General features: G+C 42.0%; 2 protein-coding genes across 9 annotated transcripts in view; one reads left to right on the top strand and one right to left on the bottom strand.

The window, feature by feature from the left end:
* The window catches only part of ppip5k1a (diphosphoinositol pentakisphosphate kinase 1a), a 61,864-nt gene extending 59,115 nt beyond the window's left edge, over window positions 1-2,749 (bottom strand). Inside the window, exon 1 of the mRNA XM_085166377.1 lies at window positions 2,736-2,749. The gene's annotated coding sequence lies outside the window, so the exon portion shown is untranslated. The remainder of the gene's footprint in view (window positions 1-2,735) is intronic.
* Window positions 1-11,911, top strand: part of LOC146525101 (aggrecan core protein-like) — a 35,904-nt gene extending 23,993 nt beyond the window's left edge. For 7 of the 8 annotated variants that reach the window (XM_085165686.1, XM_085165838.1, XM_085166006.1 and 4 more), the window contains exons 15-21: window positions 493-570; window positions 1,377-1,490; window positions 3,492-3,650; window positions 3,724-3,806; window positions 8,891-9,035; window positions 9,700-9,882; window positions 9,962-11,911. In XM_085165686.1, coding sequence (XP_085021812.1) covers window positions 493-570; window positions 1,377-1,490; window positions 3,492-3,650; window positions 3,724-3,806; window positions 8,891-9,035; window positions 9,700-9,882; window positions 9,962-10,029 — 830 coding nt within the window. In that variant the 3' untranslated portion in view covers window positions 10,030-11,911. The remainder of the gene's footprint in view (window positions 1-492; window positions 571-1,376; window positions 1,491-3,491; window positions 3,651-3,723; window positions 3,807-8,890; window positions 9,036-9,699; window positions 9,883-9,961) is intronic. The other variant, XM_085166158.1, reaches the window with a different exon arrangement.
* Window positions 11,912-14,963: the final 3,052 nt, after the last annotated feature.

Consider the following 14,963-nt stretch of genomic DNA (forward strand, 5'->3'; position numbering starts at 1 on the left):
ATTTTGTTTTTGGCTGGTTTTTTTACTTTTGTGATCTGGTTTATTGAGTGTTTATTCTTCTTGAGCTCTCAGTTTTTATTAGTGTCAGGTTGTGTTTTGTTCCCAGTTTGTCTTCTTTATTATTTTAACTGTAATTTTCTGGTGTGTTAATGGAGCTAATACTTACTTTTGTGTTTTTTTCTCTGCTCATATTAATTCCAGTAGAAGAATTTTTGTGTTTTGTTTTAAACTCTTGGTAAATATGTTCTGGTTTGTGTTTCTGGTTTTCTGTTCCTATATTGAGAATTCGTCACACTTATACCTTTTAAGCAGTTCATCTGTATAATTAATAATGTCAGTGTATACATGTGAGTGTGCTCATCTCACAGTCTTTTCCATCTTAGAGATATTTGAGTTGGCTAAAGCCAAAGCCTGTTGTGTCTTTCTAAGTTGTGCTGTTGTGTGTCATTCATGGAGGACGTGTTGTGTGAATCAGTGTGCATTGTTTTTAAGGACATGTTGGCCCATGTGAACCGAACCCCTGTGGCGATGCTTCATGCACTGCAGAGAACGGCATTGCCTTCTGTGACGGTAAGTTTCTCATTTCCTTCTCTGACAGCAGCTTCGTTCAGTACCTGTTAACAGACTTTGCCTGAAACATTTCTGTTTGTTGTCTGCATGTGTTACATTGTTGTTGGTCTGCAGTCTGTGCATTAATCAGCCTGTTATCTGAGGGTTTATTTCCAGATAAACATTTAACCTGTTGTAACTGTAGTCAGTGTTCATGAAGCAGACTCACAGTCTCTGTTTTCCTTCTCTGCTGTTGTGTCCTGACTGTATTTTTGCTTGGGTTTGTTGTCTCTCTGTGTCGAGCTCTGGGTCTTTGTGTTTGTGTGACAGATGTCCACGTTCGGCCGTTTGTCAAATGTGCATAGTCTCTGCTCTGAGGATTTACCGCGTCTGTGTCTCGTGTTCATCACAAGTGTCTTCTTCAGCCTGTGTGCTGTTTTTGGTCTGCCATGCCAGCACGCCTCCTCTGCTCATGCATGCATGCTAAATCTAACTGCTGCAACATATGTGCTTTCATCCTGCTGGGAGTTAAATGGTGATTTTCTGCTGCAACTAGCAAAGGATTCAAAGATAAACTTACTGCAGGGACTAGAATCATCCTTCTTTGCAACAATCGGATATTTTAGTGTATATTTCAGTATATAAATGTCAATGTCATTCGCACATGCTAACCTGAGAGAGCTGTTAACAAAGATGGATGATGATTCTAGGTGCTGTAAGTCTAATCTGAAGTTGCATTGCATGGTATTGTTCCCCACCCTGCTGATCCGCCTCCCGTCCCCACACCTCGCTGTAACAGTAGTGTTACCCGCCCCCCTTTTTTGCAGAGGTAGATGTGTGCCGTTCCGACCCTTGTGCCAATGGAGCCACCTGTGTGGAGACTGTAGACTCTTTCAAATGCTTATGCCTGCCCAGCTACGGAGGAGAGCGCTGTGAGATCGGTATGAGATCCGCTTCAGCTAAAAAATACTAACAACCTCAAAAACAACTGAAGCAAGAGAACGAGAGGCATCACCAGCAGATGGCAGTATTAGTTGTTGTGTGAGCAGCTGTGGTGGCTCATGGCATGTATCTGTGATGTTCCTGGTTTGCAATGGGAGCCTGTGTTCTGTCAGAGAGGCAGTAATGGTTTAGTGGTTTTACTGCTGCAAACATTTACTAAACTTCATTTTACTGCAGCAGTCAGGTGAGCCAGAGTAACAGTGAACGTGTTACAGAGCATCCTAATGTACAGAAAAACATTCTTTAGACCTTCATAAACTTCAGTCCACACTCAGGCCTGCAGATCTTTGGTGTGAATTATTATTATAATTTCTTTCAGTTATTCACTTACATTGTTTACATAGTGCCAGCTCACAACAACAGTCATCTCAAGATACTTGTAAGGTGTAAGGGAAAGAACCGACCATAGACAATATTCAAAAACGAGCCCAACAACCAGGTGGTCTCTTACAAGCAAGTGCTTGGAGACAGAGGGAGGAAGAACTCCCTTTTAACAGGAAGAAACCTGTTCACCAGGTCCAGTCCTAACAGAGCTTTATTAATAATGAGAGTTTGTCTGTCTCTATTGGAGTCCCTAAGTTTATTAACATTTAAATTAAAAATGATTAAAATGATTAAAAATAAACTACATAAAATAAACTAGACTAACCAAAACAAAGCTGAAGACAGCAGCACATGTAGTTCAAACTCAGAGGAGTGAGACAGCAGGCACGTTGGGCTCAGAATAAAAAATAGACCAACAGTTGTGTGCAGAACTGTCTCCAATCCAAACTGGGAGCTGGTTCCTTAGAGCTGAAGGCTCTGCCTCCCAGTTTACGTTCAAACACCCCAGGAAGTCAGCCCACAGTGTGAGAGGGAAGTCCTCTGTTGGGCTAGTTTGATTGATCGTATGATGGGGTCTGATCATTCATTCAAGTTCTTCTTTTAACTGGGACCTTAGAATAGAAACTAATAATCTCTTCTTAATCCCAGCAGCATTTTGGTTCAACTGACGGCTCTTCCACCTGAAAACGAGGACTTTCCACAGCCCTGCCTGTGCAGGGACCAGTGTCTGTGCATCCCTGTGAGACGCGGTGGTTCTAATTGTAGCAGTGTTGCACAGATGAGTAAAATCAGGTCCACAGATTTATTTAATGTGCAGATTAAAGGACACGTTTCATGTGCAGATTAAAAGGGGTTTTCACGGTGTTACTGGAGGCCAGTAGAATAAAATCCAGTGTAAATAGAAACGTTCCTGAGATTTCTAGGCCCAAATCCAACATTGCGAGTTTTTTCTTAATTACAGAAATAATTTACATTATTAAAGACGTGTTGTATATGGACAGGCAAAGCATCTCAGGGGTGGATGTCTCAGATAAATCCAGAGTTGTCTGCTATAATACAGCTAAACAGGACTAAACGGAAAAATGTGTGTTTTGAGTCATTTGTTTGAAGTGGCCCATAAATGAAAATGAACAGAACGGAGCTACGGAGTGAATGAAGCCTTTGAATGCTGCAGTAAAAGGTGGAAATTGGGCAGGCCCTACTGGCCAGCAGGATGCTACGCCTGATTTTCCTCTCCGTAAAGAGTTGTTTGTTTTGCAGGTCAGGATGGAAACGCTGCCCTTTGTCAAACTGTACACAACAGCAAACCCACTCAGGGCAAAGTGTGCTTCTCACTGACTCACAACAGCCGAGAGCAAAAATCAATAAAGTGAAGAGAAGATGCCGCTTATGAAGCGCCTTGAGGCGACTTTTGTTGTGATTTGGCGCTATATAAATAAAATTGAATTGAACTTTACTTAGCACGCTCGTTTGTAGTTGTGGACGAGTAACAAGCTTTAATGAACACTTCGTATCTAAACTCTGAGCTCTGAAAAAGACGCGTTGCATTGAGAAATCTGTGCGCTGAAGTGAGCGAGCGGTCTCACAGTGCTCATTCTTTGCTGTTGCGGCCTCAGAGGAGCAGCCGTGTGAAGAAGGCTGGACTAAGTTTCAGGGGAACTGCTACCGACACTTCACCGAGAGAGAGACGTGGGTGACAGCGGAGCAGCGCTGCCGCGATCACAACGCCCACCTGGTCAGCATCATCTCCCCAGAAGAGCAGAACTTTGTCAACGGTGAGTATTTGTCGGATGTGTGTGAGAGACGGGAGCAGAGAGAGAATCGAGGCACTTTGTTTTGTCTCCACAGCAAATGCACAAGACTACCAGTGGATCGGGCTGAATGACAAGACCGTAGAGAATGACTTCCAGTGGACTGACGGCACTCCTCTGGTGAGTGGGCGTGTTGGACTGGTGTTTCACTCGCTGATGAGGGAACAGGATATTATTCACACTGGGTCAGAACAAAAATCTATCAGTGCTTGAACTAAGGAAACGTACAATTTGAGTGTGATGGCAGCAACATTGTCATGGTGCTGGGTAGTTGACCCAGCGTTTTGTGTTTTGGCGTTATTATTATTATTAGCTGATCTGATGTTTAATTTCTTCATGGTTATATTTATTAGTATGTAGGTTTCATTTCCAGGGTTTCCAGTTCTAGGCAGGGCTGGACTGGGACAAAAAATCGGCCCAGGCATTTTGACTAGAGTCGGGCCCACCAGGTATTATAGGAAAAACCATAAATCCTTTGAATGAAAACAAACGCTGTTGTCTTATTGGTATATATGTATCAGTCTAATAAACTTAAACCTACACCATCCTCCCTATTCTGGTATTCTAAACAGTACCCGAAAGTAGACTGTTGGTCGAGTTAACCTCCTGAACTATCTACAACACATGGTGAAAACCTGAAATTAAGACAGAGAAGACTAGAGGTGAGACATGATCATTACTGATTACTGATGACAGATTTAGATATATTTTCATAAACCATTCATTTGCCACATCAATAAACAGCATGGCAGGGCAAAATATTTTTTCTAACATGGCAACCTTTAAAAAGTGAAATGAGACAGAAAGACAGGTCAGAAAGAATAAAACTTAATTGACTTTTTGATGCCATTTTACACACAGTACTGGTACAGTATCTAGAAAATGTGGGAAAATACTGGCATCATATACAGTACTTGGCTACTTCTGAAGAAATTATGATGGGACCCTAAAAAAAATTACTATGTACAATAATGGATTTCTATACATTTGACATCAGATGAAAACGTTTGTTGTAAGATTCAGATAATATTATTTAATATTTAATATTAGTAATATTTTCTCTGAATACGAGACAATTCTGTTTTTTACAGGACGGTTGGAAACTCTAATAACTAACCTTATAAATAAAATAAGATAAAACGAGTTCAACATCAATAACATCATAGCACCCGCCCAGCAGTATATAAACTCCATCATGCTAGCTAGTACGCAGTACGAGTTATTGTAACTGACTGTAAAAAGTCAGCATAACAAAAATAAACTCCACCTAAACTTGGTTTATATCTGACCCAGATAGACTGCAGGTTATAACTTCTTACCTGGAGTTCAGTTCACTGCCTCGGGTCTCTGCTCCTCCTGCCTTTCCGTCATCCACCTGCCAGCGTGTTGCATCTGCTGGCCTCCACCACTTGCTAATGTTACTGAATCTGCAATAGCCACCACCAAACAATTGAGTCACTTTTACACATCTCCCAGCATCTGGCCAATCCACCACCTTTCAGTGTTCATACCGTTACCGTCAAAACGAAAACAAAACAAAACATTTGCCCATAAAAACAAAAAAATCACCATCGGCTCATTGGGCAAATGCCAGTCCAGCTATGGTTCTAGGTTTATTTCCTGTGTCGTTCCCCTGGTGCTTTGTCTGTGTCCCTGAGTTTGTCTTTGTGAATTTCCTGTTTTACTTTGAAGGTCTGTGTCTGTTATCACTGTGTCAGCTTGTGTCTTCCTGTTGTCTTGTGAATTAGGATCAGCTGTGCTCCCCTCCAGTGTGTCACTAGGGATGGATATTGTTTAGGTTTTATCCGATACCGGTGCCAAACCGGTACTTTTGAAATGGTGCCGGTGCTTAAACGGTGTTTAGCTCTTTTCCACTTTTTCTTTGGTCATTTAGCCTTTTTGGCCAGGGTGAAGGGAGGATCTGCCATCAAACAAGAAGACAGCCGCATGTAACTACGACGGTGTTTGCTAGTTCTCCTTACGTGTATTAATGTAATAACGTGGTTAGCCTACTCAACGTAAATTATACACGGACAACATTAAGCTACTCACGCAGAGAAGAACGGCTGCTGCTGCCATCATCATCCTCATCATTTCTGCTACACTGGCAGGGCTAGGGGCCAATGTGAGTGAAGTTGCCTCCCCCACCTTCTTCAAATCCAACAAAAGTGGTGTCAAACGTTTGTGCTACGTTTGTGCTGGTTTGTGCTGCTAAAATTGTTGTTTGTGCTGCTTCTGTTTTAAAGATATTAATGAAAATGTAAAGGTCAAAAGGTCAACCAGCCCCCCCCCCCCCCCCCCCCCCCATTACCCGAATCACACAAAATTGATGTCAAACGTTTGTGCTACGTTTGTGCTGGTTTGTGCTGCAAAAGTTTTTGTTTGTGCTGCTATCACTTTAAGAATATTAATAAAATAACATCTTGATGCATGCTTAATCATCCAGGTAAGTAAATCCCAAAAGGTTGATTCTGTTCATCTGGACATTTTCAGTTGGAGAAATGTTTCGTCACTCATCCAAGTGACTTCTTCAGTCTCAGCTGACTGCAGGTTTTCCCAACCTTATAAACACATGTGAGGGAAGTTGGCCCCCCTACCTTCTTCAAATCGAACAAAATTGATGTCAAACATTTGTCCTGCAAATTATTTTGTTTGTGCAGGTTATGTTTTCCTAATTTTATACACAGTACATGTACAGTGAGAGAGAGATGTTACATCTGTCTTCACTTGCATCCCAGTCATAGAAGCGTTGGAGGTCGTTCATAAGAGATTACAGGATCACCCCAACCTCAGCAACAGGACCACTCTCAGCACTGATCAGTTGTGTTTGCTTTTGGAACTGTGTCTTAATTCCACCTATTTTGCATAAGGGTCAGTACAGGCGGACCCCTAGGTGTGCCATGGGTTCCCCCAGGCCCCTGGTCAAAGTCACCAAACCAGTTTGTAAGCAGGTACAGGTGTGGCCTGAAGGGTCCTCAGAGGCACTGCTAGACTGCTTTTCCACCACAGGCTGCCACACACGACAACACCACAGACTTTCAGGAATATACAGAAACTGTCATTGCCTACATCCCAAAATGCATCGATGATGTCACAGAGACCAGGACTGTCACTGTCCGGGCCAATCAGAAACCATGGCTCACAGGTCAGGTTTAAATGCTCCTAAGGTTGAAAAATGCAAGCCTTCAGAGCTGGGAATTAGGTGAGCCTAAGAACAGCAAGAGCAAACCTGTCACGTGGCATCAGCTACAGCAAAGCTTCAGCGACAGCAGAGATACTTGGAGGCAGTGGCAAAGAATACAAACCATCACAGACTACAAGCCCACTCTGCAGACCGTGGTGACACAATCCCCAGACAGTGTGTGGAGATCCCTTGCCAAAATCAGTACACGCAAAGCTCCAGGTCCTGATAACATCCTTGGACGAGCACTGACGGACTATGCTGTGGAACTCACAAATGTCTTCACAGACATCTTTAACACATCACTAGGGTCAGGCCGTCGTTCCCACATGCCTCAAAGCCTCCACCATCATTACTGTACCCAGGAAGTCATCTACCTCCTGCTTTAAGGACTACCATCCTGTCAAACTCACCTCCATCATTATGAAGAGCTTTGAACGGTTAGTCATGCATGAAATCAAATTATCGCTTTCCCCCAACCTGGATCCATTTGAGTTCGCATACCGGTCAAAACGCTCAACCGATGATGGAATCAACTGCCCCTCACTCAGCCCTCACACATCTGAACACTAGAGACTCATATGTCAGAGTGCTGTTCATAGACTTCAGTTCAGCATTCAACACCATCATTCCCCAGCAACTCGTTCACAAACTGGATCTGCTGGGGATCAGCACCTTGCTGTATAACGGGCTGCTAGATTTCTTGACAGGAAGACAGCAGACAGTACGGGTCGACTGCGACACCTCCAGCCCAAGAACACTGAATACGGGGGCTCCCCAAGGATGTGTGTTGAGCCCCCTTCTCTTCACTCTGCTGACCCACGACGGGATCTACTACAGCGGTGAAGTTAACCATCTGGCAGAGTGGTACAACAACAACAACCTGTCCCTGAATGTGGAGAAGACCAACAGCGACTCTACTTCCTCTGCAAACTGAGAACCACAAGAGATTCAACCCCCATTATGAGCACCTACAGAGGCACAGTTGAGAGTATCCTCACCAGCTGCATCACTGTGTGGTATGACTCCTGCACTGGGTTCTGCAGGAAAAAATGACAACGGGTAGTGAGAGCAGCCGAGAGCATTGTGGGGACCTCTCTTGCCTCCCCCCCCAGGAGATCTACTGCACCTGCCTCATCTGGAAGGTCCTCTGCATTACAGGTGACTCCACTCATCCCTTCAACAGCGTCTTCAGTTTGCTGCCATCAGGAATGATACTGCAGAGCCTCCGGGCCAGAACACGCAGACTGAGAGACAGCTTCGTCCATTGGGCTGTCAGGATGCTGACCATAGCTGTGTCCCAAAACGTCGGCTGCATCCTTCGGAGGACCCGGCCTCCGCGGTCTACGTGGGCCGGGTCCTTCAAAGACCGAGAAGGCCAGAAGTGCGAGGCTGTGAAATGGGACGGTCTAGCCTTCAGATTTGCGTCACCGCTGTCTTGGTGGAGTTTAATAAACTCGGCCATCTGCTCCTTGCTATCTAACATATATCAGGACACTGGCGTAAATTCTCGACCGTCTCACACTTCTGTTTAATCAGTTTTCTGTTTGACGTTTATTCAGCGGTGTGAAAATCCTGGAGGAACCCACCCGATGGATTAATAAAGTTTTATTTAATCTAATAACTTTGATCTCAGCCAAACCAATTTACTCCGGAACAAATAAAACACCGAAAAAAGGCAAACAATTACATTTTTAAGTTATCCGAGTGACTTATATATCATGTTTAACCTGAGTAGCGAAAGAGCGGGGGTCTGAAAACGAGTGTGTAACAGCTGTGAGCATGAAGCGATTCCATTCAAAGACAATTTGCCGTTTATGCTTTTTAGTCTAATTCGACTTTATGTGTGGAAACATTTTCATTGATTAATGCTTCTATTGTTTTTTTTAACTTTTTGCTGTTGAGAAAAGACAAAACAATAAAATCTAATGTAGCCGTAAAAGATGACATACAGGACAACTGGTAAAGCTGTTGTGGTCCTGTTTACACTCTGAGGTTTACCTGTTTGCTCTCGTCTCTTCAGCAATACGAGAACTGGAGGCCGAACCAGCCGGACAACTACGTGAACTCTGAAGAAGATTGTGTGGTGATGATCTGGCATTCTGACGGCCAGTGGAATGATGTACCCTGTAGTTATCATCTGCCCTTCACCTGCAAGAAAGGCTCAGGTAGGCTGGCTCAGCAAAACCTCTGGAGCTCCACCACACACTGGCAGACTCACAGTACCTGACAATGTCACCTTTAAAACTGACCTCTTATAGTTATACATGTATAATGTATACATTTATATTTATATATTTATACTTAGACTATTCTAAAGTAGCTTTAGAAATCATTATTTATTTTGCACTGACCCTTTAATCGGTTTATGGACTTATTAAAATTAGCAGTGTTAGCTCCACGTCCTTCAAGGTCGCCCTCCATTAATGGGAACTTTCTCCTGATTGGCTCTTTTGTGGTGTCAGTTCTTCTGCTTGCTGGTGTAGAGAATCAAACCTTCAAGTCTAGTCTAGTCTGTTTGCTCTGGTTATGAATACAAGGCAGATATCTGAATGGTAGAATATATGTCCAGTGGTTTGGACTCCTTCATAGGTGGAGCAGGTTTATCTTTTTGCATTAGACTGGCTAAAGCTTCCTACAGTGTGACTCATACTGGGCCCTGTGAAAGAGTCCTAACCCTAACAAAACAAACGTGTTGGATTTTGGCTGTTGGTCTGCAAAAACAAACTCGACTCGGAGCTAACTAACGCAGCAATGTTTTAGCTTTTTACCTACAATACGTACTGCAGGAAACACATTGTTTGATACGATGTCCTCTGGTACTACCTTCAGTGTCCTGTGGTGCCCCGCCGGAGGTGGCCAATGCTTGCATGTTTGGCAAAAATAGGGTGGTGTACTCCATCGGCTCCATCATTCGTTATCAGTGCAATCCAGGATTTAGACAGCGCCATCTACCGCTGGTGCGCTGTCAACCAGACGGACAGTGGGAGGAGCCCCAAGTGAAATGCACTGATGGTGAGCATGCTCTGTATAGACTCGTACTGAGAAGTTATTTCTCATAATAAGTCTTTGTTTGGTTTTTCCCGCGCTGCAGTGAAAAGTCAAAGGAGAGCACAGAGGAGGAGCCGCAGGAGTCCAGAACGCAACAGCAGGCGTCGCTAAGGAGTCGAAATAGCAATTTATTGTTTCAAAAGAACATTAATGGGACACAAAAATGAATTTTCTATACAAGTCAAGAAGATTTCTAGAGGTAATGTTCTGGAACACACACATGGGAGTGGCTACACCGTGGTAATGTGATTTTTTTTTTTTTCTGTGGCTCCTGTCCTTATTTTATTGTTCTGGTCGTTAATGGTTATTGTGTGTCTTGTAATATATTTTTGTTTAGTATTGCTGGCACACTTTGATTCACAGATGGTACGTTCTGCTGTAGATGTTATCATAGAGACGGACGCTGGTGCAGGAATCATGTTAACATGATACATGAAGTCAGGCCCCAAAAAGTCATACGTGTGGGTGTATGTGGCACGCCGGAGATACTTCTGCAGGTTCAAGGTTATTCCTTCTTTTTCAAATTCAGCTGAGGTTCAGTTAAAGATTTACACAGTAGTGTAACTAGTGCAGTTGCAATTAAAGGGTATGAGCATGTAAGACAGCTCTAAAGCCGAGAGATCCCTAACAGGCCGCATACATGAAGATATATGAGTTCAGTCATCTGGACTTTTGGGTTATGTTTGGGCAGAAATGATCCAAGTTTAACTAGAACTGAGGGGACTGTGCTATCACACCTGTCAGGTGGTTTAATTTAGACCTGGGGTTGTTTTTCCGAGTGTCACGTGAGCAGACTTTGTAACAAACTGAGGACATAAAGTCACAATGGTTCTCACTAGTTCTCCATAAATAAATCAGTAATATTGTGAATTTATCTGTGATTTTATTGTTGGTATACAGCTGAGAGGTTCATTCAACTACTGTGGCGATCCGTGTTATGCAAGAACTAGCCAAAAATCTATATTATTTAATATGAATATTATATTTGCTTACTGCAGAGAAAGAAGATTCAGTAAAGAAAAACTCAGCACTTGTGTATTATTGACATTGTATGAAATCTTTATTTCTGTGTGCCCAGAGAGGCCTTATGGACATGAAGCATGGCCGAGCTAAATCCAATATGCCTTATTACTGAGCCAGTAACTATTGTCCAAGACAACAGCAGCATTAGCAGCACACACGAGCTTCTGCTCAGCTCAAGCTTTATTTCTTAAGTATGTTAGGCCCAAAGCAGTCAGTTTGTCACGCTGGCTGGTTTTAGCGTTCTCTTCTATGTTCAGGTATTAATCATCCGCCACGAGCTGTGCAGTGCGTAGCTTCTCAGCGGAGCTACAACAATCCTGTTTCATGTTTCATGTCTGTAACGTCAGAAGAAATGCACGGAGCCCGTCAGCTGCCATGTTTCTCTGCAAACACAGGATTTATTTGTGTGGACGAGTCATGTCCGCAGAGAAGTTCTTCATCTGTGCGAGAGACTTCATTATGTGTTTGGTGTTTCTCGATCATTCTGGCACAGTTCTCTCATCATACTAAATACGTTCAGCAGCCACTTTATTAGGTACACCTATGCATTACAGTAATGCACTCGTGTCAGCGAGTCAAAGCTTTTAGTCATGCAGACGTGGACAGTCTGCTGAAGTTCAAACACAGATGAATAACTCGTCACAGATGTTTCTGTTGTCACAGATAAACTGTAAACAGACACACTGTAGAAAAATGTCACCTTATGGGACATTACAGTTACAGTTTCTTTATTTCCCAACTTTGACTGCATTCATTCGTACACTTGTTTTATGTCACTGATGCTGTACATGGAGGCTGTGCCTCTTTAAAAAGCATAAACCAAAGAGCAAGAGTTCACCTTCAAAGCTGTGCATGTTTCTGACATAGAATCTTTTTTACTGAATAAAATGCATCTATTCTATAGTTTCTATTGTTGTCTATATGACAGTGTTGTTGGTTTGATTAAAAAATATGAAAAAACTATAAAGAATGCTTCCTCACATGTACTGTGTTATTGTTGTATATTGACTCAGGAATACACTCACACACACACACACTTCTGTCTGCTGTAAATACAATAAATGGTAAATGGCCTGTATTTATATAGCGCTTTTCTAGTCCCTAAGGACCCCAAAGCGCTTTACACATCCAGTCATCCACCCATTCACACACACATTCACACACTGGTGAATGGCAGCTACATTGTAGCCACAGCCGCCCTGGGGCGCACTGACAGAGGCGAGGCTGCCGGACACTGACCACTGACCACCACCAGTAGGTAATGGGTGAAGTGTCTTGCCCAAGGACACAATGACCGAGACTGTCGGAGTCGGGGCTCGAACCGGCAATCTTCCGATTACAAGATGAACAGCCAGCTCTTGAGCCACGATCAAGAGTATATTTGCAGTAAATCATATTTTCACATGCATGTATATATAAATTACATCTTATGATCATTTAAGGGAACAAGGTAACTTTGAGCCTGTACAAATATTCAGCTACTGAGAGAGGAACTCAGATGTTTTTAGTCTTTTAGTGACATTTCTCTATCAGGGAAAACCAACCGTGTGCTTCACATGTGCCTGTGAAAATGAGAGCGTCAACCCGAGCATGTGTTTGAGCACCGAGCAGCAGAGTGCTCCGGGATATGAATCGCTGACACGTAACAATGAAAATAAACACACATTTGCCTCATTATGGAATACACCCACCAACTCAGTGTCTTAGTGTGTGTAGTGACTCTGCTCAGTGTTAAATAAACCCTTTGGTTGTTACCTCCTGTAATGGGTTGGTGTTTCTCTTATGACTCTGTCAGTCTTAAATTTGCATGTGTGATGCTGTAGATGAGGGATGTCAAGGGTACAGCCCAGTGAAAATCCCCCTGTGTCCGTGTAAAAACATTTAGCTACACACGATCACTGAAATATCTTAATATATGACAAAGCAATGAAATTTCAACAGCACATCTCAGTTTTTCTACATGGTAAATATGTAAAATTACGTTGTGCTCACTGCCCAGACTGTCCTATATTTATAAAACCTTAATAAACGTTTCATTTACTAATTTTTTTGTTAATTTTGTTAATTTTTTTCTTCATTCAGTCAGCCTTGTGTCAATCCAGGAGGTCACCACCCAAACATGCCAGGTAGAATCAACAAACAGGTCTTTCACCTTTTTGATGTCACAGTGAGCTCAGTGTTTCTGTGGTAAATAACACAGAGCTGACTCATGGGAATAATAACATTATGGTGAATTTGTATTTACCCAACAGGGTGGGATGCATGTGGTGAGTGCTGCCTTGTCTCTGAATAACGTTCTTTCAACAGTGTCCAGCAACAGAAATATCGCCGCCCTTGAGATGAATCATCTCTGCTCTAAACATGTTTTGCACTTCTATATTAGCAAAAAATGAAATGGTAAAATGTTTGTAATTGTTACTTTTAGCAAGCTGTTACAATGATTGCAGCCAATAAGAAATACTGATTTGCTTGTCGTTTAATTTATTTATTTAGGACAGTGCATGTTAATGAACATAAATGTAAAAAAAAAAATTACATGAATGTAAACATGCCAGATTATAGCCAAAGGCTAATTTCCATCTGTTGTCCTTAAACATAAAAAAATAGACAATAATTCATAAAAAATCATCATTCATTCATAATAAAAACTCCATCACCAAACTTACACATACACACGATTCTGTTCCCAAATAAAACATTAAAACTATACAACTCATACATGATCACACACTTGATTTGTCCATAACCAGTTTTTAACCTTTGTCAGAGTTCAAATTATGAACTGTAATAGCAGATCTGACATCATTTCATTCAGCACCAAACAGCTTCATGCAAAACCATCGATCTTTCCATTGGACTGCTTCTCACATATGTGGTGCTTTCTGTTCTTCCTGAGCACTCAAAGGGGGATCAAACTGGCAGGTAGCGGGCAAACAGACATCTGGGAGAAAAGTACACCACCCAGCAGCGTGGAGACTCTGAGCTGAAATGAATCGGATGCATATGCGCTGCCTCAAAAAAGTATTTGTTTTTTTGGGGTTTTTTTGCACATTTGTGACATATTTACATGTTTCAGATCATAAGAACAGTTTTAACGTGAGACAAAAGTAACCTGAGTAAATGCAAAATGCAGTTTTTAAATGATCATTTCATATATTAAGGGAAAGCCATGTGTGAAAAAGAAATTTTCTCTTAAATGTAATAACTGGTTGTGTCAACCTTGACACCAAGACCTGCAATCAAGCGTTTGTGATGACTGGCAGTGAATCTTTCACGTTGGAATTTCTGGAAGGTTTTTGAGCATGTTCATATTTTTTCTTTTGGCAAATGAGATGAGCCTTGGAGTTCTTTGGTGGAGGTCTTAGTTGTGGTTAATCACAATTAATTCATGATGAAAGTTTTGCACATATAGCTAGTGTTGATTCTAAGATATCTTGAAATGTGCATACATCCCATAGTTCTGTTCTACATCGCTACAAATCTGCTACATTTACTAAAAAGACTTCTTCCTCCTTCTCATTTCAAACCTCATCCACTCTCCACTTGCAGTTTATCCATCTACTGGGGAAACTATGGTGGCGTAAGTGAAACTGAAAAACGTGTGATGTAGACTGTCTACATCCCAAGCTATATATATGAATGACCACTTGATGGTGTGGTGCTGCTGCCAGCTCTGAGTTGCAGCTGTGACCTTTTTTCTTTATTTTTTTTACCATGAGGAATCCAAAACGTCACACCTTAGTATAACCTGGGGGATTACCTGTAGACGACTAGTATACTTTGTGTGGACGTCATGAATGAGACTTCTTTACCTAGGATTATTAAATGTTATTATTCGTGTAGATTATTTATTTGTGTAGATTAGTTCTTTTTGAAATTCAGGTTAGTCTGAAAAATAAATGATTCATCGTGTTCATACTTTTGTGCAGATGGTGCATACTGCTTTATGGGAATGGTTTGGAAATGTTTGCCTGTGTGCTTTTATGCAATATTATTTATTTCTTTTCGTTTTCTTTCTTAAA

Source organism: Neolamprologus multifasciatus, chromosome 1 (genome assembly GCF_963576455.1).
Source record: "Neolamprologus multifasciatus chromosome 1, fNeoMul1.2, whole genome shotgun sequence".
Lineage (NCBI taxonomy): Eukaryota > Metazoa > Chordata > Actinopteri > Cichliformes > Cichlidae > Neolamprologus > Neolamprologus multifasciatus.